General features: G+C 37.2%; 1 protein-coding gene across 1 annotated transcript in view; it reads right to left on the bottom strand.

The window, feature by feature from the left end:
* Positions 1–25,217, bottom strand: part of TTLL7 (tubulin tyrosine ligase like 7) — a 91,349-nt gene that overhangs the window by 7,041 nt on the left and 59,091 nt on the right. Inside the window, exons 18-19 of the mRNA XM_028102540.2 lie at positions 17,976–18,136; positions 4,661–4,834 (exon numbers count right to left, since the gene is read on the bottom strand). Coding sequence (XP_027958341.1) covers positions 4,661–4,834; positions 17,976–18,136 — 335 coding nt within the window. The remainder of the gene's footprint in view (positions 1–4,660; positions 4,835–17,975; positions 18,137–25,217) is intronic.

The raw sequence follows: 25,217 nt of genomic DNA, 5'->3' as shown, positions 1-25,217 counted from the left end.
ATTATGATTTCTTTGATTCATGAGGTAATTAAAAGTATATTTTTTTATCCTTCCAAAGTATGGATATTCCAATTATAATTTTTGCTTTTGTTTTCTAGCCTAATGGCATGGGGTCAGAAAAAAAAAAACCTCTGTATGATTTAAGTCTTCTGACATTGGTTGAAATATGTTTTATTATTATACTATATGATAGACTTTTATAAAAGTTCCTGGTGTGCTTGGTGTGCTATATATGTATCACAATACATATACATATATATATATCAAAATCTCCATCTATGGTTGTAGATTTGCCTACTTTTTCCTTGTAATTCTGTTAACTTTAGCCTTGCAAAACACTGGGAACACTGTTACTCCTAGGAATCTAGGATATTCACCAACATCCCCATCTTTGGCAGGCCTTGAACTCCTACTTTTTCCCTTAGGCCCATGAGTCTATCAAAAGTATTACTCAGTTTATGCTGTGAATTGTGCAAGACGGTTGAATCACAGATCTGTACCTCTGAAACAAATAATGCAATATATGTTAAGAAAAAAAAAAAAGAAGATAGCAGGAAGGGAAGAATGAAGGGGGGGAAATCGGAGGGGGAGACGAACCATGAGAGACGATGGACTCTGAAAAACAAACAGGGTTCTAGAGGGGAGGGGTGGGGGGATGGGTTAGCCTGGTGATGGGTATTAAAGAGGGCACATTCTGCGTGGAGCACTGGGTGTTATGCACAAACAGTGAATCATGGAACACTACATCCAAAACTAATGATGTAATGTATGGTGATTAACATAACAATAAAAATTTTAAAAAACAAGTATTACTCAGTTTAACAAGCTCTCACTAAGTACCTGATTAACACTCTAATGTCTTCAAGCAAGGTTTTGATATTTTGTCTAGATTTTCTAGTTGTCATTAAAGGGAGGATTTGTCCAGATCTAGGGAGGACCCCGAAAGACCGCCCCTCTGGCGCACACCCTGGCCCACCTGCTCGCCCGCACATCCACTAGTTACCTTCTATCCCTGGGAGGGGGGGGAAACGGTCCCTTCGCCTGAAACCCACAGGTTCAAGTCATGAGGGACGGACGCCCACCTTCCTGGCTGAATTCCTTCCCCCGCCTCTGAGGAGGCTCACTCTGAAGCCGAGGGCAGACACACACTATAAACCATACTCCATGAGGGCAGAAACTGCATCTGTCTGTCTAGTTCCAAGCTGTATTTCCAGTGCCCACAGGAGTTCAATACAAGTTTGTTGAATGAATGAATGAAAGAACACAGGTTTCCTGCCTCCAGGGCTCCAGCTCTCTGAGTAAAAGCACAGCTTTCTCCCTTCATCTCCTACCAGGAACCTGGATGGAGGTTAAGGAAATGTGAAAGTGAGATGGGGAGCCTCCTGTGAATGAGCAGGAGGAACTTCTTGGCCACTGGCACAAACATCCAAAATTGGGTTCCAGTCCGTGTAGGAAGAAGGGGATCCCACCAGAGGGCCTGTGGCTTTTCCCCACCATCTGAGGGGCGCCTGTCTGGCTCAGTCAGTGGAGTGGTGGACTCCTGATCTCCACATTGTGAGTTCGAGCCCCACATTGGGTATAGAGATTATTTAAAAATAAAAGCCATAATAATAATAATAAAATAAAATAAAAATAAAATATTTAAAAATAAACAATAAGTAAAAAAATTTTTAAAAAAGGGAGGATTTGTCCAAAAACCCAGTGCTCTATTACCAAAGGCAGAAGTTTGAACCCAGTGGTTTTTAAAAATGTTTTTAACCATGAAACCCCTTGTGAAATGAGCTTATATGGAAGTTCAGTACATGAAATACAGAAACACAGAGATGTTGATGATACAAAGTATTTGGAGATCCCAAAGCTTCCCAAATAAGTATAGTTAAAGTATGGAGCTGGTCCCAAGAACTCTAGTTTCATATATATATATCATATATATATCTGGGTTTATTTATCAGTTTTACTTGCTTAGTTATGAGTCTACCTCTGAGAAATGGCTTTCCACTTGGTATGCCTATTAAGTTATTATTTTTCTAAGACTTCAAGATTCAAGGTTACTCTGTTCCATGGCATGGGTGGCATGTATACCTTAAAGTCTCTTTAGAAAGATCATGCAGATCTTTGGTCAAGGTAAATATGGTCCATAAACTTCACTGATGTTATCTCTATTTTCTTCTCTTTTAATTTTACAGATAAATTACCTAAATATATATCTCCTCATAAAATATTTAGGTATACCTCATATATTATTTATATTAGGCATATATATTAATTTATAAATATTAATTTATACTTTATTAGGTACACTTCATAAATGAAATTTATCTATCTATTAATAAATATCAAATTAAGTGAATTCTACATATAAAGTAAAAAGCTATAGGTTCCTAATTGATAAGGGAAAGAAAATATGGCCAGTTTTCGCATGTTTTTAAATTAATGTGACATTGACTTGGGTTTTAATAGCTAGATATTTATTTCTCTCTCCTCCTTGTGTTTCCAAGTAGAAGAATTTCCACCAAATTTCTGGCCTTTTACCAGAAGTGAGTTATCTGATTTTCAGGTTTAAAAGAAGGAACCAGGTACGCTTGGCTCAGTCCCTTTCTCTTATTGGATCAGCCTATCTGCAGAAAGGATGCATTCTTACTAGTTCACTAGCCAACACTAACAGAACTAGACTTTATGGGGTAGTGTTAGTGGAAGATTTGGTTTGATCTAGCTCTGCCCATGATTGGATCAGTACATTTAATTCTAGAATTCAATTTTAGAGAACTCACTTGGCTCAGATCTACACCATTGTCCCTCAGTGTGGCTTTACTCAGTAATGAAGCTACATCCTGATGATCATCTGTCTGAGTCCTACATTTCTCTCTCAAATGGTTCTGAACTTGGGCAGGAATAAAGGGTGTGTTTTACTAACCCCTCTCCCCCCAGAATGCTTATAATCATCATACTGGGGTTATACTGAGCATTTATCAGAAGTCCAGAACTCAAGATTCCAGAGTAGGAATATCTCTTCTGACCACCAGAAAAGGAAGAAAATAAAAAGGCCTCACACAATTGTAAGGTGTAACTTCTTCCTCCAGAGTGACCTCAGTCTGTTTTGCCCACCTACAAAAATTACAAGAGCCTTCAATAGAAAATGTGTTACAAAATCTATAATCGCAAGAGTAACATTGAAGAGTTTGAAACCATCCTTCCTAGACTGAAACTTAAGATTTTCCTGATCATGCTCCCAGAGTATATCACTCCTTAAAGTGAAACCACCTCATTTATATGCTGTAATGTCTTAATGATGACCATCATTCTTTTAAATCATACGAAAATATTAATGAAAGTAATGTAAGTTTTATTTCAATAATTTGCTTCAGTCAAACCATTAAACTGTAGAATATTGATATTTGATTGAATTTGATATTTACATATTTCAAATATTAATGGCTAGCTTTACCTCTATCATTGTTGTGATCACTCAGCTTCTATTTGCAGGGGGAGAGTAGTTAAAATATGTTAAAGGTTCGACAATAATATAATGTCAGAATCCAAAACAAACAAAGATTAAAAATACATCTTTCGGGTGCCTGGGTGGCTCAGTCGTTAAGCGTCTGCCTTTGGCTCAGGTCATGGTCCCAGGGTCCTGGGATCGAGCCCTGCATCGGGCTCCCTGCTCCACAGGAAGCCTGCTTCTCCCTCTCCCTCTCCCCTGCTTGTGTTCCCTCTCTCGCTGTGTCTCTGTCAAATAAATAAATAAAATCTTTAAAAAAAAAATACATCTTTCAACACTTTCTGTGAAATATACTCCAAGCCATTCTGCTGTTGCAGATCAGTTTTGCAAAAAGTTAGCTTTATTATATACTTCCTATGATCTCTTTAATAAACAGATCAATTTCTAGGTGTTTCAAAAGACAATCCCAGCTATGGTGGGTTTTTTCTCCTCATTGCCTATTCAGGGTTAGTTGAATACTATCATCATTTGACTATCACTTAGTTTTTCAAAGTCAAGATTTATTCTCTTCTATCCGGAGGAGTACTGTAACTTATACATACTAAAAATAAAGTCACGTGTTCCTCTTTAATTCTATTGGGCACTATGATTGTACAGAGAAATGCTAAAATGTACTATTTTTTCAATCTGCATATTTTTGCAGCTTAAAAACAATATTCTTTTTCATGATTTGGAAAACTACCTATTTTTACTGGACAGTATTTATTAAAATTCAATTTTTAAATGGAACTTAACAAAATTCACCTCCCATAGATGCGTGTCATGATGAAGGGAGTAAAGATTAAACTAAAGGCATCTTCTCAACTTATTAGGCTGAAGGATAAATTTGAAATCTCCCTATTGGTGACAAAAGTCAAGTTTATGACCATTTTTGGATGCTTTTACTCGGCATTTGAAAGCAAAATTATATAAGCCAAATAATCTCATTTCCAAGTAAGTTATTTCTGTCACCTTCAGGTTTGTGGTTGCTGTCCTTGTTTGGTCCTTTAAAGGTAAAGATGGTGCAAATTAAAAGTCTTTTGTAGATAACAGCATGTATGAATTTTCGGTCTTTAGCTTTTTCTCTAACTATATAAAAATAAAAAGAGACTTTCAATTTCAAACTGCACCGTGGCATTACTTTATATAAAACTCACAGGGTGTAGAAATGTAAACAAGTACCTGGAATTACCCCAATCAGTACCAATGCCTGAGAGTGATCCTCTTGAGTCAGTTGCGTATTTGTAAACCACTAGCAGGCACTGTTTACAAAGTTCAACCAAGCGCTGGCAACACTGGAGCTGCAAAGGAGTCATCACCTCCGGGCTTTTACTGAAAATACTCTCCCAAGAGGATCTGTTGGCATGGAAACAGACATGACCTCATGTGGCTGTTAAAAATGACAACCAGCGTTATCACTTACCTAGCAACAAACCAATAAGGAAAAGTAGAAATGGCCTCAGACATTTGAAGTGACTGCAGATGGTTGAAGGTATAAAACAAATATATATTCGAAAATTAATCTTTATGTTAAAAAACACAACACAGAATTCATATACTATTTGTCTTTAAAGACTTTACTGATCCCAACCGTGGATAGCTATCAGGATGGTTTCCCAACACCTCCTAAAAAATTGAGTTACTCTATATTAAAGTGTATGTGAAATACTGAGCTTATGTCTCAAAAGTTAGATATTCTAAAACTTTAGGTTTCCTAGAAAGCTTCCTTTACCTTTACATTAATAATGATCCCACAAAAGAATTTAAAATTTGCTTCAATTTAATTTGTGGCCTCTCTGTATTAGGAGAATTTAAGTGAATCCCTTGATTATGACCACTCCTCTCAAAACACTTAAGAGATGTAATTATGTCCATGATATTCCTAGAGCACAGGTTCTATATTCTAGAAGTCATGTTATCTCAGTGAGTACTGCCTGATTATAATCACAAAGGTAGTATCCTGCCTCCTTAAGTGCCCTCAGCTTATACCAAAGCACAAAGTAGTACACACTTTCTTGGTAAACTTCGTGTGTGTTTGTGTGTGTGTGTGTGTGTGTGCATGCGCACAGGTAAACAAATACATATAAATGTACTTACAATTCCTAAATTTACCATAACAATCCAAATCAGGAAACACCTCACCACCCCCCACCACCAGAAAGAGAGAGACAGAGACAGAGACAGAGACTTATTTCCTTATAAATTAAACTTTTCAAGTCTCAAGGGGAAAGTTTCCTTTGAGACATGGTAATGGTTCAAGTCTCATTTTACATAAACCGATTCACTTAACCCTTAGAAAAGAAAAGAGTAGATTTTCAGAAAGAAAAAAATATTAAGGAAAATATTTTTCTGACAAGATGTACTTCCCAATGGGAAATTCAAAGACTCCATTTTCAATCTTCTGTGGATATTTGATATCTTTGGAATTTTTAAAAATGTTTTAGAAACTCAGAAAGGTATTTTTTAATAGAAAGGCTACTGTTTATTTTTTCAGGAGAAACGTGGTCCTAAACAGAGAGCATGTCATCTGTGAATGAGAGGTTTTCTTAAAAGGAATAAGATTCAAATGAGTAGACTGAAAGGAATAAATTTTCTTCCATATTCTGAGATGTTCGGGACTAAATATAATAATATAATATTTTTATTACTTTTAAAAAGTTATTTTCATTCAAGAAACAGTAATATGCTAATTAAATTAACTCTAAAAATAAATTTTAATACTAAATATAAGAAAAACTGGCTATAATACATATGTGTTTGCATATATCCATATATACCTATACATGTGTGTATGTATAACCAACTTAATTTGATCAAGAAAAATACTGGAGAATACAAATTAATTAGGGCATGTGTTTATAATTAGTATTTCCTAATTTCAAAGCCCTACATGTTTAGGTCCAGAGAAATAAAAATTTCATATAAATACAAATACATACAGGAAAACATCCTGTGTTATGACTGTCTGGTTAGCACTTTCCTCTCCACTGAAATTCTGAACATTGCTACATCCTCTCCTCTCAATTTGGATGTATTTTTATTTTGATCCTTTGGAGCCATTTGATAAGATCCACTATCAAGTTACACACATCATGGTCATTTTTTTTTTCTGATTTGGAGGAGAGAGGTAAGAAAAAAACAAATAAAATGGAAGAAAGATAAAAGAGCTTCTATCACACTCTAATTTGATATAACATTCTGAATACTAGGTAAGTTATAATCTGACCAGCTTTGGCTTCTCATTCTCTCATTCTTCCTTAAATATTTAAAATAAATATATGGACCAAAGTCCTTTACCAATTTTTGGTGTGTATGTTCATCACCTCTAGCCAAAGACCACATTCTACTCTATTAATTCATATTTAAGTGTCAGCACACCAGAACTCCTCATAAAGAAAAAAAGAAAATGAACAGGACTTGCTTCATTTGGTACCCGGTTAACTTTTTCTGCACAAAGGAAACCCATCCTTCAAACTGAGTGTATTAGAACTATGTCCCTCACCTCCTACACACCACCTGGCATAACTAACTAAATGTGCAATGCCTCTGTAACACTACAGTATCTCAATTTTCAATACTAACACAAAAATTTTTAAGAAGGTGAAAGGATCTAGAAATAATTTACAATACCAGTGCCTTTATCAAAGAACTCAAGGTCTTATCTGCCTTCTTTCTGAATCTAAATTCAAAAAAACAGAATTCAAAAAGAAAAATTAAGTGGTTAAGAAGTTCTGTTTGGTACTCCCTAATCCTCAGAGATGTTTAACAGGAAACAACTTTAAATGACACTTTTTAGTAATATAACAATAAGATACAGAATACTAAATACCTGTGGCAACAAAGGGGAGTTGTTATTAATGAAATCCAGAAACTCAAAAAGCCTTGCATTATCTAGCAATCCAATATTTTTCACCAACTTTCTCATCGAAACATTTAATAAAGTAGTCATCTAAAAAAGTAAAACTGATTCATTTCTTTCTCCTTCTCTGGTAGAAGTCTGAACGGATGACTGAGTGGACCAAAGTTAAGTAGCAGAAAGGAGAAAGGAAAGTAAAAACAAAACAAAGCAAAACAAAACCAACAAAAACTGGACTATACCAACTGGATACACAGGAACAATGAGCTGGAAAGTACTAACAATAACATTCAATTGAAAGTGATATGGGAACAGTAAGATTCAGGTCATTTTTACTCTGTATGATGCATACAATTTTAAGTAGGATAGTAAGTTTAGAAGTGGACTGCTTAGAATATTCCTTACCATTTCTTCTTGCCCAAAGATTCTAAAAAAAAGCTTTTCCATGACAAACTTCCACTGGAAAATGCCTTTGGCTAAAGGGTCCAAACAGATTCTCTTCTTTGGGGTTCACATATCATAGTTTTGAGTGGAGACAGGACTTTTCCAAATAATATATTTCTTCTCCCATTTACCTCCTGCCTCCTCCTCTTTGTTTTACCTGGAAAACTATTCTTCCTCTTCCTACAAGTCTCAGCTGAAATGTTAACGTCCTTCAGCCACATTTCCTGAGCTCTCAGGACTGAGTTTGAATCCCATAACACCTAAGCTTCCTATATCCCAGTAAAACATGGCGGATAATTTTATTCATGAAAATTCCAAGAGCTGTCTCCTGCAGAGAACACATTCAGAATGTAGAGCATCATGTGATAACAAGAAAAGTTTCCATGTGATAACAAGGGTCACTGAGCATGGGCTTCAGCAGCCTGAAAGAGCAAGAAAGAGGGATAAGGGTGTGTTCTATTTGATATATTGGTTAAAAACCCCTGGGCCAACTCTAGGGAAACATACCACAAAGATCTACAATATTCTTTGATGTTTCTGGATGTGGACAAGGAGTGGTTTATTAATTTTGTTTTGTTATTGGGGTCTTGACAGGCAGAGGCAAGAATCAAGGTGGCCCAGAGTTATTTGGATTATATTTTTCCAAGATTTTACACCTAACTGTGAAAGACAGTTGTGCCTTTTATTAAAATCATTCCTTTAGAAGTGAGTTAAGAGTAGACTTTTACCTTGACTACTAGGCTGTTAGACCAAAGGTTAAAGGAGTATTCATTGACTAGACATGATTCAAAGGATTAATAGACCTATTCTGGGTCCAAACTGGGAATCAAACACACACAACACTCTGACTTAATTAAATTGAGGAAGCCTAAGAAACCCATTTGTAAGGCTACAAAATAAAATCCAGTGTTAAACTCTTCTAAGACCACCAAGGTTTTAAAGAAATGGATGGAGAGTGGAGGTCAAATTGGACTCAAAGCTACTCCTGCTCTGTTTGCCCAGGTGCAAGGGGGCTGGGGATTTGGCTAAGGCTATGGGACTTAAATCAAGCAAGCCTGTCAACCACTGGGAATGCTGCTTTGAGGGGAGTCAATAAAGCATACAGTTAAGAGCTTGGGCTCTTGAGTCAGACAACCTGGGTTTAAATCCCAGGTCACCTAGTTACTATAAGAACTTGGGCAAATTATGTTCTCTCTATGCTTTGATTTCCTCATCTGTACAATGAGAATAATAACAATAATAATTTACTCAAAATATTAAAGTGGAAATTATAAGAATATTTAATATGTAAAGTAGTATCAGGCATTTAGTAAGTCAAATGCTATTAACTCTCATTATCAATACTAGTAGTAATAGATACCACCAGAGAAATTTAAGGGGAGTATTGTTCAAAGAACAAGAGAAAAAGATTCTGAATCAATTAGAATATATTACCAAAATAGTTCACGGAAGAGGAGTCCCAGAGGCAAAGAAGAACCACTTTATGGGCATCTTTAGGGTCTGGAGTTGGAGATTACCTCATGCACTCAAAACTACCAGCACCGATTTCAGTAGCAGACTATCTGTTTTCCCTGCTGAAGAATAGCTAGTATTCTAACTGATGTGGAGAACAAAGGCAGAAGGAAATGTAGATAAAATTAAATGTCCTTATAACCTGCAGCCCATTGACAAATACTTGAGGCAAGCAGAGTATGACCTTCCTCCAGGAACTCCCAACTGTCTTAACATTAATGCTTTGCTAGAGGGAAAAACAACCTTAGCTTGACAATAGCTAGGTCTCCAGGATCCTATGAGTCTTCTTTAGCATATGAAAATCCCCTTGGATTTTCCCCCAGCTCCATAGTATATAATTAACTGCTCCTCACGGTACCAGGGCAGCCTTTCTGCCCATGGGCCGTGTCCCCGTGCTTTAATAAAACCATCTTTATACATCGAAGACATCTCAAGTATTCTTTCTTGGCCGTTGACTCTGAACCCCAACATTTTCATATCACAACCTATGGACCAACAAACAGAAACAAAATTCCAATTATGAGTCTAGATTGAGAGAACTTCTACAGAGAACCATCAACTAATGGGCCACGGAACATAGTTCAAATGTTCCACTTAAGTCTCTGTAGAAAATAATTTATAGTCAAGATTACTCTCAGATTTTACTACAACCCAGAGCACCTTATAAATTCTTCCTGTTTTTAAATGGCTACTGAGGGGACGCCTGGGTGGCTCAGTCAGTTAAGCATCTGCCTTTGGCTCAGGTCATGATCCCGGGGTCCTGGGATCGAGCCCCACGTCGGGCTCCTTGCTCAGCAGGGAGCCTGCTTCTCCCTCTTCCTCTGCTGCTCCTCCTGCTTATACTCTCTGTCAAATAAATAAATAAATAAATAAAATCCTTAAAAGAAAGAAAGAAAGAAAGAAAAGTAAATGGCTACTGAGGAACATGATAGTAGAGATGAGAATAAGTCTGAAAATGGTATGAATAAATTGGTACTAGAGGACTAGAATATTTAAATGGAGGACATTTGGAGATCATTTGGAGTATTAAGAGAGATTAGAGAAGTAAGAAAGAACCAGCATGTTAGAGAGTGTTGTGTCTCTAGCTAAGAAGTCTGGACTTTAATGATAAATGAGGGAAATCACGATAGATTTTAGGAAATGACCCTGACAGTAGGACAGATATGGGAAACAAAAAACTGGAGACAAAAATGTCTAGAAATCTATTAATTTTACCTAGCCCTTCTACCAAAAGGTTCCTCCTATCTGAAATCCTGTAGTACTTTATCTAGGTCTCTTTTATATAATCTATCTATCTATCTATCTATATGTATATATATATATATATATATAATTTTATCTACTAGAAGCATTAGAACTTATTGGTTCACACCACAAACTCTGGGGCCAGGCTCCCTGAGTCCAAATCCCAGTTGCACTAGGTTGTTAGTGCCTATCTATGCCTCAGTTTCCTCGCCTACAAAATGGAGATAAAACATAGAACTTGCTTCAAAGTGTTGTTATGAGGATTAAATCACTCAATATACATACTCAATGCCTGGCACATAGTAAGTAGTATAGCTTTAGTTATTATCATATTTAAGAGTTTTGCGGGCAGGATCTGTGTCAAAATCAACTTTGTCTCTCCAGAAGTATTTAACACAGTAGAAAGTACTGGGTAATTGCTAAGAACAATGAAAAAGAATCTAAAGTAGCCACAGTGGGAATGTGACAGAAAAACTAACAGGATTTAGCAAACCACTGAATACAGACTGGGAAGAAGAAAGATACAGATGACCCTGAGATACCAAACCTGCATGACTGGGAGGCTAACAATGGGATTAAAGGAAGGCCAGAAAGGAAGCTATTTCTGAGTGAAAGGGAGGTGCTGAATGTTTGGTTTTAAATATCTTAAGGCTAAAGTGACAATGAGTCACAACAGCTTTGGCAGGATTGAAATTTTGGAGAAGAGCAGAAGTGTAGCCATGTTTTGGAAGTCTGTTACATGAAGGCAAGAGCAGAAGAACCTTAAGGATACTGATTTGTTATGGAGATTTTTCATTAAGACTTCCTTGGCACTGGCGGGGGCGGGGGGGGGGGAGTTCCAAGATGGCGGAATAGTAGGGGGACCCTGAACTTGCCTTGTCCTTTGAATACAACTAGATCAACCTTTAAGTATTTTGAGCAACTAGGATCAGAGGAGTACAGAAACAACCTGCAGAGTTGAAGGCAGAGAATTTGGCAGAGGCAAGTTTCAGAGCCCTGGATTGGGGGAATGGGAAGCAGCCAGCTGGAAGAGGAGGAAGCCCCGTCGGAGGAGCAAAGTCAGGAAGAGGGAGAAAGTTGGAAAGATTGCAGCGGTTTGTAACCTCACAATAAACGGTGATGGGTGGGTCCCTGGGTTGCTCGGGGAGGGACTGCTCCACTTCCTGGAGGGCATTTGGAGGAGCATATTTGTCCTTTCCAGAGACAGAGACCAGCTGGGATGCCTTTGAGTGGAGCTCAGCAGCAGCGTCAGAGGGGCACACATAGGGCAGAAAACCTCTTAACTTTTTGGTGTGAACCACAATAGGCTTAAACCTCTGTGTGGCGCCAACCTCTTAACTTTTTGGTGTGAACCACAATAGGCTTAAACCTCTGTGTGGCGCCAATCAACTCCTTTGCTAGGAGTGACAGAGCGAAGTGCAGACTGGAGCAGATTATGGGTAACATGACCTCTGCTTTTTGCTGTCGGCCACAATAGATTCAAGCCTCTGCAATGGCTTTTCTGGGAGAAGGGAGAGTAGGGGACTGAGTCGAGTGCGGATGGCTGATAACCTGTATCCAGCTTTTCACTGAGCATTACAATAAACTCTAGCCTCTGACTGCCTACTGTGTGACGGCTTTTAAGGAACGGGTCGGTGCTTGACACACCCAGAGCCTCCCCACTGAGCAGGCGCGCACATTACTAGGCCCTTTAAAACTTGGAGTTTTGAATCCCGGCCTCTGGCCAGAGAGAAAATACAGGAGATCTGTGGCTCTGGGCGTGCCAACGACCCAGGCACAGACAGATTAGGGCAGGGAACTGACAAGGGCCCGGTCACAGGACATTTTGTAAAAGGGCCAGCTGAGCAGGAGCTGTTGGGAGTTCTGCTCCCCAGAGACAAAAGGGTGAGGTGATGCCATATTCTACTTCTTGCACCATCCCTCCCTCCTTGCACCCACCAGCACAGATTCCAGAGAGAAACACAGCGCCTCTAGTGGAGGCTGGAGTCCCCTACACTAAACCCCTCCCCTCTGACCTGGCAGGCGTATCTTTAGGAGAGCAAGTCAGCTTGTGAACCAGCACAGCAGGCCTCTCCCTCAGAAGACCAACACAAACCCCTCCATCTACCAAGTCTACTGATTAAAGAAAGCTGAACAACATCAGCTTCCAGCTTAACTTCACAAACAAATCAAAGCATACCTACTTAAAGGAACAAACACTCCCCACTACAAGCAAGGAGGAACTATGTGGAGGAAGGACCAGTGGGAAAGAACAGGCAAAACACAACAGCAGAGTGTACACAGCATACACCAGAACCACTCCCTGCACATGTTGTTGGTATTGCTGTTGTTGTTGATATTATTATTGCTGTTTTTGCTGGGGGTTTTTTCTTTTTTCTTTTTTTCTTTCTCTTTCTTTCCTCCTTTCTTTTCTGGACAAAATGACTAGAAGGAGAAATTCACAGCAAAAGAAAGAGCCAGAGGTAGTACTGTGCAATAGATTTAATCAATACAGATATAAGTAAGATGTTGGAACTAGAATTCAAAACGATTATAAAGATACTGGCTGGCCTTGAAAAAAGCATGAAAGACACTAGAGAATCTCTTACTGCAGAAATAAAAGAACTAAAATCTAATCGGGCCAAAATTAAAAATGCTATTACTGACATGCAGTAAAAAAATGGAGGCTCTAACTGCTGGGTAAATGAAGCAAAAGAGAGGGTCAGTGATTTAGAAGACAAAATGATGGAAAGTAAAAAAGAGAGAAAAATAACTACTGGATCATGAGGGGAGACTTTGAGAAATCAGTGATACCATAAAGCACAATAATATTCGAATAATAAGGGTGCCAGAAGATGAGGAAAGGGGGGCAGGTTTATTTGAACAAAGTATAGCTGAGAATTTCCCTAATCTGGGGAAGGAAACAAGCATTCAAGTCCAGGAGGCACAGAGAACCCCCATTAAAATCAATAAAAATAGGTCAATACCCCAATATATAATAGTGAAGCTTGAAAATTTCAGAGATAAAGAGAAAATCCTGAAACCAGCTCGAGACAAAAGGTCCTTAACCTGCAAGGGTAGAAACATAAGGCTGGCAGCAGACCTGTCCACAGAGACTTGGCAGGCCAGAAAGGATGGGTATAATATATTCAAGGCGCTAAATGAGAAAAATATTTAGCCAAGAATACTTTATCCAGCAAGGTTGTCATTCAGAATGGAAGGAGAGATAAAGAGCTTCCAGGACAAACAGAAAATAAAGAATTTGTGATCACTAAACCAGCCCTGCAAGAAATATTAAAGGGGATCCTTTGATCAAAGAGAGCCCAAAACTAACAAAGACCAGAAAGGAACAGAGACAACCTACAGAAACAGTAACTTTACAGGTAATACAATGGCACCAAATTTATATCTTTCAATAATTCCTCTGAATGGAAATGGACTGAAAGCTCCAACTGAAAGACACAGGATATCAGATTGGATAAAAAAAAAAAAACAACAACAAGATCCATTGATATGCTGTCTACAAGAGAGTCATTTTGGACCCAAAGACACCCCCAGATCAAAAGTGAGGGGGTGGAGAACCATTTACCATGCTAATGGACATCAAAAGAAAGCTGGGGTAGTAATCCTTATATCAGACAAATTAGATTTTAAACCAAAGACTGTAGTAAGAAATGAAGGACACTATATCATAATTAAAGGGTCTATCCAACAAGAAGATCTAACAATTGTAAATATTTATGCCCCTAACTTGGAGCAGCCAATTATATAAACCAACTAAAAACAAAATTAAAGAAACACATTGATAATAATACAATAATAGTAAGGGACTTTAACACCCCACTCACAGCAATGGACAGATCATCTAAGCAGAAGATCAACAAGGAAACAAGGGCTTTGAATGACACACTGAACCAGACAGACTTCACAGATATATTCAGAACATTCCATCCTAAAGCAACAGAATACACATTCTTCTCGAGTAGAGCACTTCTTAAATTTTTCTTTAATTTCCTGGTTGACCCACTTACTCTTTATGCTCTTTAACCTCCATGTATTTGCATTTCTTCCAAAATTTCTCTTGTGATTGAGTTCAAGTTTTAAAGCATCATGGTCTGAGAATATGCAGGGAATAATCCCAGTCTTTTGGTACCAGTTGAGACCTGATTTGTGATGTAATACAATTCTCGAGTAGAGCATCCTACTAAAGAATAGATGGGTCAACCAGGAAATTAAGAAAAATTTTAAAAATTCATGGAAGCAAATGAAAATGAAAACACAAAAGTTCAGAACCTTTGGGATGCAGCAAAGGAAGTCCCAGGAAGGAAGTATATAGCACTACAGGCCTTTCTCAAGAAACAAGAAAAATCTCAAATACACAAGGTAAAATTACACCCAATGGAGTTGGAAAAAAGAACAGCAAATAAAGGCTAAACCCAGCAGGAGAAGAGAAATAATAAAGATTAGAGCAGAAATCAATGAAACAGAAACCAAAAGAACAGTAGAACAGATCAGCGAAACTGAGCTGGTTCTTTGAAAGAATTAATAAGATCAATAAAACCCTAGCCAGACTTATCAAAAAGAAAAGAGAAAGGACCCAAATTAATAAAATCACAAATGAAAAAGGAGAGATCACAACCAGCACCAAAGAAATACAAACAATTATACAAATATATTATGATCGTCTATATGCGAACAAATTAGGCAATCTGGAAGAAATGGATGCATTCCTAGAAACATATAAACTACCAGAACTGAACCAGGAAGAAATAGAAAAACTGAACAAACCCATAACCACCAAAGAAACTGAAGCAGTAATCAAAAATCCCCCACCAAATAAGAGTCCAGGGCAGATGGCTTCCCAGGGGAATTCTACCAAACATTTAAAGAATTAATACCTATTCTTCTGAAGCTGTTTCAAAAAACAGAAATGGAAGGAAAACTTCCAAACTCATTCTATGTGGCCAGGATTACTTTGATCCCAAAACCAGACAAAGACCCCACCAAAAAGGAGAATTACAGACCAAAATCCCTGATGAACATGGATGCCAAAATTCTCACCAAGATACTAGCCAGTAGGATCCAACAGTACTTTAAAAGGATTATTCACCACGACCAAGTGGGATTTATTCCTGGGCTGCAAGGGTGGTTCAACATCCACAAATCAATCAATGTGATATACTACATTAATAAAAGAAAGGACAAGAACCATATGATCCTCTCAAAAGATGCAGAAAAAGTATCTGACAAAATACAGCATCCTTTCTTGATTAAAACTCTCCACAGTGTAGGGACAGAGGGAACATACATCAATATCATAAAAGCCATATACGAAAAGCCCACAGCAAATATCATTCTTAATGGGAAAAACAGAGAACTATTCCCCTAGGGTCAGGAACACAAAAGGAATGTCCACTTTCACCACTGTTGTTCAACATAGTACTAGAAGTCCTAGCCTCAACAATCAGACAACAAAAAGAATATCAAAGGCATCCAAATTAGCAAAGAAGTCAAACTCTTACTCTTCACAGACAACATGATGCTCTATGTGGAAAACCCAAAAGACTCCAACCCCAAAATTGATAGAACTCATACAGGAATTCAGCAAAGTCACAGGATATAAAATCAATGCATAGAAATCAGTTGCATTCCTATACACTAACAATGAAGCAGAAGAAAGAGAAATTAAGGAAATGATCCCATTTACAATTGCACCAAACACCATAAGATACCTAAGAATAAACCTAACCAAAGACGTAAACGATCAGTACTCTGAAAGCTAAAGAACACTTATGAAAGAAATTGAGGAAGACACAAAGAAATGGAAAAATGGTCCATGCTCATGGAATGGAAGAACAAATATTGTGAAAATGTCTATGCTACCCAGAGCAATCTATACATTCAATGCAATGCATATCAAAATACCATCAACATTTTTCACAGAGCTGAAACAAATAATCCTAAAATTTGTATGGAACTTGAAAAGACCCCAAATAGCCAAAGGAATGTTGAAAAAGAAAAACCAAAGCTGTGGCATCACAATTCTGGACTTCAAGCTCTATTACAAAGCTGTAATCATCAAGACAGTATGGTACTGGCACAAAAACAGACACATAGATCAGTGGAACAGAATAGAGAACACAGAAATGACCCTCTATGGTCAACTAATCTTTGACAAACAGGAAAGAATATCCAATGGAAGAAAGACAGTCTCTTCAACATAGATCAATGGAACAGAATAGACAGCCCAGAAATGGACCCTCAACTCTATGGTCAACTAATCTTCGACAAAGCAGGAAAGAATGTCCAATGGAAAAAAGACAGTCTCTTCAACAAATGGTGTTGGGAAAATTGGACAGCCACATGCAGAAGAATGAAACTAGACCATTGCCTTACACCACACACACAAATAGACTCAAAATGGATGAAAGACCTAAATGTGAGACAGGAACCCATCAAAATCCTAGAGGAGAACACAGGCAGCAACCTCTCTGACCTCAGCCACAGCAAATTCTTCCTAGAAACATCACAAAGGCAAGAGAAGAAAGGGCAAAAATGAACTATTGGGATTTCATCAAGATAAAAAGCTTTTGCACAGCAAAGGAAACAGTCAACAAAACCAAAAGACAAGTGACAGAATGGAAGAAGATATTCGCAAATGACATATCAGATAAAGGGCTAGTATCCAAAATCTATAAAGAACTTATCAAACTCAACACCCACAGAACAAATAATCCAATCAAGAAATGGGCAAAAGATATGAACAGACATTTCTGCAAAGACATCCAATGGATGGAATATTACACAGCCATAAAAAAATTAAATTTTGCCATTTGCAATGACGTGGATGGAACTAGAGGGTATTATGCTAAGTGAAATAAGTCAATCAGAGAAAGACAATTATATGATTTCACTCATATGTGGAATTTAAGAAACAAAACAGAGGATCATAGGGGAAGGGAGGGAAAAATAAAATAAGATGAAATCGGAGAGGGAGACAAACCATAAGAGATTCTTAACTATAGGAAAGAAACTGAGGGTTGCTGGAGTGGAGCGGGGTGGGAGGATAGGGTAACTGGGTGATGGGCATTAAGGAGGGCACTTGATGTAACGAGCACCGTGTGTTACGTGAAACTGATGAATCACTGAACTCTACCTCTGAAACGAATAATACACTATATGTTAATTAATTGAATTTAAATAAAACTAAATTAAAAACTACCTTCTTTCCACTGAATTCAAATTAGTTAGGTGTTGGGTTCATATTCATTATCTCATCTAAATCAGCTTAACTGCTATAAATTATAGCCAAATCCAAAAAAACTGTATATAGTAAAAAAAAAAAAAAATCCATAATTTAACAGATCATTATAGAAATTCAACCATTTTTATTGGGCTTCCTATATAACTAAATAGTAAAATGTTGAAAGTAACAGTAATAAGAGGTAATTTAGAACTTACCCTGAATCACAGAAACAGTTCCACAGTCCTTGGCCATGACTCCAGAGTAGGCGATTAAAAACCCGGTTGAAAATCCGATATAAACTTACTTCCTCGACATCAGGTACCTTCCAGATACGTGGAAGAATTGTACGAATACTTGTTTTTACTATGTCCAAAACCTAGTGGAAAAACCAAAGTTATTTCAAGATCTAAGTGTTTAAGTGTGTGTCTAAAATTCAAAGATGAATATATATAATTCAAAGATAAATACATACACACACCTACACACACTCATTCGCTCAATAACAGCACAGAGTAAAAATCTCAGAAATAGGTCCATGCATTTATGACACTCTAGTGTATGACATAGGTGGCAAGTCAGACCATTGGAGTAAGAAAAGATTAAGTTTAAAATTTAAATTTAAGTTAAATCTAAATTAAATCAATAAATGGGGACTGAAAAATAGTAAGTTTTATTAAGAAAGTAAAGTTAAATCCTCACTCACTCAATTAACAAAAATCAACTCTAGAGGGATTGGGGCCTTAAGCTTAAAAAATAAGCCATTAAATATCTTAGTGAAAAGTATTGGTGAATATCTTTTAGTCCTTAGGTTAGAAAAAGATTAAGTCATAAAAAAGTATGGACCATAAAATATTAATAGATTGATTATATTAAAATTAAGAACTTCTGGACATCAAAAGATACCTTAAGAAAAATAAAAGATCAAGTTACAAGCTGGGAAAATATATTTAAAACATATACCTACAACAAAAGATTAATATCAGAAATACATAATAATTGCCTAATAAATTGCTAACACAAACACTAATGACTTAGGGAAAAAAATGGACAAAAATACATGATCTGGAATTTCACAAAAGAGAAAATAAATTTGCCCAATATATATAAGACATAAATATTAAAACTATAATAAGATATCACTTCATGCCCATTTAACTGACAAAAATTAAAAGTCTGACAATACTAAATGCTGGAGAGCTAGGGTTATGCAGGGTCTCTTAGACATTATTGGTGGGAGTACCAATTGGTGTAGTCACTCAAAAATAGCTTGGCATTATCTCCTAAAGTTAAAAATTCGTATACCCTATAACCCAGCAATTTTATTCCTAAGAGAAACTCAGGGGTTAAAAACAAGACTCATGTACAAGAATGTTCTAACAGCTGTTCCCAATTGCAAACACCTGGGAACGACCTAATTGTCCTTCAGTGGGAGAGTGAACAAATAAACTGGTACACTCATTCCCTTGAACTATTATATAGTAATCAAAATGAATGAAATACAACAATGCACAAAACACAGAGCATCCTAGTAATATAATAGTAAATTTCTTAAAAATGCAAACCTGAGATTATATATAGTATGAAACCTTTTTAATAGAAGTAAAAACAACTAAATTTAAAATACAAATGGGGAAGAAGCATAGACATAATAAGAATTTATAAAGAACAAAAGGAACTAGTGAATCCTGAATTTAAGAAAATGGCTACCTGAGACATTGGGAGGAGGTCCAGGGAGATGGAGGAGAGTCATTTGGTTAGATAATAATAGGTCATTGCCAGGAACATAACTTTTGTTTTGGATGTTGGGGTCACAAATGGTAAAATTAACTTTAAAAACACTAAATAAAAGCAGGCCAAAGACTTACCAATAATGAGAGATTATCATGAAATAAGGACTATGATTAATCTAATTCTGAACAACTGAAATCCTAGAGGTTCTAAAAAAATTGTAAACACAAAAAGTGGCTTTGTCCAATTCACATGTATTTAATATTTATGCAATGCAGGTATTTCCAATGAAAACTCTTAAAAAAAGTAAGCACCAACAAATATAGTTATTCAAATTTCAGTTCACCAAAGTAGATTTTTACCTTTTTTTTTTTTTTAAGTAATCTCTACATCCAACATGGGGCTCGAACTCACAACCCTGACAGTTGTATGCTCTACCGAGGTTTTTGCTTTTTATTTTATGTACCTAATTGAAGGAACTGCCTATAAATATGTGAGTGAGTGATGAGGAGAGAAAGAAGCTTGCAAATATAAAGGCTGAAGGAAGACAGATTTCTCTCAATTGGGACAAATGTATAGAGAATTGGAAGCAGATAAAAGAAGAATTTAATTTGTCTCTATTTAACAGCCATATTTTAAAAAGTGATACTAGTTATTTCTGATAAGGCAAATGTAGAATAAACATCCGTTTAAAATCAGTTCAGTAAATAATTTTCAAAATATCATTTTATTTAGAGAAGAATGTCAACTCCAGCTTCTCATGAGAAATGGTGTGAGCAGCCTCAGGCCTTCCCTTCCTGTTCCCGCTTCCTTCACCATGAAGTGGGAACAGTACTGTAACCCCCACAGCAGGTCAGGGGCATGTCAGATGAGGGGGCAGAGAAGGAGAGAGAATGCAATCTGCAATAAAGCTGCTTGGGAAAAAAATTGTCCTGGAAGAGCTTGTTACTACAGATAAATTCTTCAACAGTAAGAAGGATTTTTTTTTAAACTTTAATATGAATTATTCACAATAATACTGATATGCCTCTTGGGCCTGAATGCATACCTTTTATTTTTCACAATTTTCATTTAATCTATTAGTTTAATCTATTAGTTTCTTTTGAATACATTTTATGGTAAAATGTATATGATGCATAAGAACCAAAGAGAAGGGCAACTAATGTGTTATTGCCTGCCTGCTCTATACTAAGCACTATACCAGGTACTTTACTTAGTGGAGACTCTCTTGGCCACTATTCTGTACATGTTTTATTCTTAGTTTAGAGGGAATTTTAAAACCATGTTGATGTAATATTCTAGCCCACCCACACATGACAAAAGCAACTTCTGAAAGCAGCCAGGGAGTTAGGGGTGGAGAAGCTTCTGCTCTACTCCTGATGTTTCCTCCAACATGGAGAGATAATAAAATATTCTAGGACTCTTGGAACACAAGCATCTCTGCCTGAGTGATCTTCCAGAATTGTGAGACTAGCATGGTCTAGGCAACCCAGGAACCTGCCCCTTCTCTTCCTGAGCAGCTCATGGGGAACATACATTCTCCTTTGCTTCTCTTTGCCTTCAATTTTAAAGGAGGCAAGCTCCCTGGTCCTGGGGAAAGGAATGGGTTAGAGAGACCTATAGTTTGGAGGGCATGAGGGCATGCAAACCAAGGGTACTAGAACCTGACTCCCTCGTTTCCCCTCTGAGCATTCACATACACTCCTTCCTCTGCTTGGGAGTGTCTTCCCTTATCTATTCACCTGGCGAACCTATACAGGGAGACCTTTCCCTGCCACTGACCCATGATCCCTTCAGCCCCCGTTCCTCCCTATTAATAATTAGCTTGCTTTATTTTAATTTCCTATTTAATATTAGACTGTTATCCACATAAAGAGAGGTATTATGCCCATCTTGGTAAAAAACTTATCATGTCCCCAAGGCTCAGCAGGTGTTTATTTTAGTGAAACTGTTCCTTGCAGCAAAGTGAAAACTATGCATCCAAGGTAAAAATCAGAGCTAACATTTACTGAGGGCTTACTACGGACCTCACTATGGACCAGGGACTGTTCTAAACACTTTTACATATAGCAATTCATGTAATCCTCAGAACAAAAACACAAGGTAGATACAAATTGGTCCACAGTTCCCTTTCAAAAGATCTTGAGGCTAGATTCCATAATCATACACATTACTATTTCTGCAAGAAAATATGTGAATATGAAAACCAAGAGACAAGACAAAAATAACACATAACTTCCTGTCAGGTCATTGTCACCAAATGAATTCAGGTAAGTTAGGTTGTGCTGCCTAGTGGTTATGAAAATTTTTTGGTTTTGAGGACATTTTTGGGTCTCATTTTATGGATGAGAAAGCTCAGGTATGGAGCAGATAAGTAACTTTGCCAAGATTACACAGCTGGTAAATGGACAGCTGTGTAGACCTCTCTGCTCCTAAGCACTACCCAACACTGCCTCACAATTCATTTGATCTATCCAGGTGTCAACAGCAAACCCTAGAAAAGAATCAAATTGTCACTTCTTAGATTCAGATTCGCCTCTAGTCAAGTAATACTTGGGAAAATGGGTGGGGTCACCAGGCACCCCCTCCATCAGGGCCAGGGCAAAGGGTCTAATCTGCTTAAAAGGCTATACAGATGGGGGGACACTGACTGCACCTTTAGCAAAACATCCACTGAATAATTTTAGTAAGGCAGAGAGCAGACAGGCAAGAAATCAGACTGGAAAGAGGTGAATTAATGCTCGTTCATTTGTAATGCTATTTTGGGTATCTGGGTGCTTTGGGGTTAGAACAAAATGGATGGAAGATGACTAATTTGTGAAACACAAAAACAAATGGTGAGCAAGGTGCCCTTTGTGTTTATCTGCGGACTCAAGTGAGGCTAAGTTATAGAACACAGGTATCCATTTCCTGACATTGCGACTTTTAAAAGCATCCTGATCCAACATTAAGCTCTCCAAGGGAAAAAAATAAATGGGAGATTCAGTCAATGAAAACATGAATAAAATGAAAAGATTTGTCTTTTCTATATGAAATAGAGCACATTTAAAGGCATAAAGTACACAAATTCATATTTTGCAAGAACATACAGATGTTGAATGACAAACTGCTCCATATGGCTGAACAGTTGGTTCTAAATTAAAATAATGGCATGAGGTGAGGGAGGTTTAGAAATAACATTGAAATCACTGCATGTACTAATGATGTGTGCAGCAGCCATGGCTACAGGGTACAGGCGTTTTTGCTGATGCAGAATGAACACTCTGTACACATCTACGTCAGCCCAAATGAAAAAGAGATGGAAAATAATAACATCAAAATGCATGCAGAAGCAACTACAGGAGGTATTAAAAAGAAATGGCTATTTAGAGAAGAAACACTTGATCAACAAAGATCTCTTAGAACCCCCAAATAAATGCAAATATAGTAGAAGATTAATATCACTATGTATTTCTCTTCATCCTCCAATCTTAGTTTATGCCTAGATATCACATCAGAGAATAAACTTCTCAGCAAATTCGGCATTCTTCACAGTCCACCAACACTGCAGTGTTTTCATACTTCACATCTATTCCTTATAAATTATATAAAGCGGCTGCATTCTTGGCAGAAAGCTAAATTATGCAAGTGTAGAGTTACCACAACATGATATTAAATAAGATTAGCTGTTTCCATTTTCACCTGGTGAGGATTCTTTTCAGTATTTAATTCCCTCATCCTTGACCTTTAAAGTTTACATCCATTAAGGAAAATTTGAAATAGGGCATGTGAAAGAGTTTGTGTGTGTGGGTTCTAATCTTAGAGTTTTATAACATTTTAATGAGCAACCAGCACATGCTTTGATCCTGGAACAGAAAAAGGGAGATACATATTTCAACAATGGTCTATAAATGGAATTAAGAGATTTCAATGAGAGTTTTAGGCATTCCGCACCTAGAATAGTGCTTGAGACATGGTAGTCCTCCAATTAATATTGTTGAATGCAAGTTAGAATGAGCAAATAACTAAATGAATGAATGAACAACTCCCAAAATCTCCAATGTGCTTAGCATAGTTCTTGCACAAAATGGCAACCAATAAATGTTTGTCAAGTTAAATTGTATCACATACAGCCTTTGTGGCATGCCATTTGACTCACTCTGCTTTCAAGAGTGCAGTTAACTAACTGACAGCCTCCTCATTCAGGATCCACTGCAACATTCAAGCTTACACTCTCCTCTGCTCCCAACCAAAGGATTGAGCATGGATGGGAGACCAGAGAGGGCTTCTTTCCACCTAGCATGATCCCTCTAACAGGCAACCTTTGATCTGGTGCCCCATCAGCCCTACGAGGCGGCTCTCTCAGAACTTCACTAGTCTGACCTTCCTCCCCAACCCTCCTGCCCTCCCTTCACCACTGTCAGACCCAAATTGCAGTCTGAAGGCTCTTCCTATCCACTTGAACTCTCCCTCTCTCTTTTATCTTTCTTGGGTATTTTCTTTTATAAATCTCTTTCACTTCTAATTCTATTTTACGTCTGCTCACCAGGAGACTGAACTGACACAGCCTTCCAATGATTACTATCATCCCAGCCAAAAGAAGGATAGATCTGACTAATCCACATCTAGATTAGACTAACTAATTAGTAAATTAGTTAGGTCTTTGGCCTTCTAAATAGGTAACTTTTTATAATATCTAATTCTACATTCCACAGCTGACCCACATTCTAGGTTTCTTTCTGTTTTCTTGGATGCTGTTTTGGCTTTATAATAAGCAATAGCACAGCGATAGTCAAATAAATGGTTAATATATTACAACCCAACAAACAATTTTTTACACCTCATTTCTACATATTCTACATAAAATAATTCTACATATGAAGAATTCTTAGTACAGTATCCTCCCCTTCTCTGCGGATTCACTTTCTACGGTTTCAGTTACCCAAGGTCAACCACTGTCCAGAAGTAAATGATCCTCCTGACCTATTGTCAGATCAACAGTCACCTCCTAATGCTGCATCCTTCGCTTCACTTCATCTCATCACGTGGGCATTTAATCATCTCATCACGTGGGCATTTAATCATCTCACATCATCACACGAAGAAGAAGGGTGAGTACAGTACAAGATGATATTTTGAGAGAGACCCATATTTTCATAACTTTTATTACCACATATTGTTATAATTGTTCTATTTCATTATCAGTTATTGTTGTTAATCTCTTACTGTGCCTAATTTATAAATTCAGCTTTACCTAGCCTTAGTAGGAAAGAAATCCTGCATTTCGTACCTTCCAGGGCAAGAGTACCCTCCCATATGATGTCTCACTTCTTCACAAGAACACTCCAATACTTAATGTTACAAATCTCAAAGAAGTTCTGAGAAGTTACCTGCCCCAAGTAAAGGGCAGAGGCAGTAGTGAACTCAAATCCATGTGACTACAAGTCTAGTACCTCTTTGCACTATTTAATATTAACATATAAACATATATATAGCTTTTAAAAAGTTTTTTCAATGCACTTTTCAACTCATTATTATATTGGCTCTCATGTTGCAAGAAAAAATATTTCAGTCAGTCATTCTCTGATCCCACTTTACCTCTGATTTTATCTGAAATAAACAAGACTGGGAAGAGGTAGAGAAAAAAATATTTATATATATTATGACATAATATATATACACACATAGAAATCAGACAAACATATTTAACTTTGTCTCAATGATTATTTTCACAATATATCTCTATACTT

The sequence above is a fragment of the Eumetopias jubatus genome, unplaced genomic scaffold (assembly GCF_037043125.1).
Source record: "Eumetopias jubatus isolate StellerSeaLion01/CBP00866 unplaced genomic scaffold, mEumJub1_p1.0 scaffold_4, whole genome shotgun sequence".
NCBI lineage: Eukaryota > Metazoa > Chordata > Mammalia > Carnivora > Otariidae > Eumetopias > Eumetopias jubatus.
Note: the sequence above shows the minus strand (reverse complement) of the source record. Positions and strands in the feature narration are given on the sequence as shown.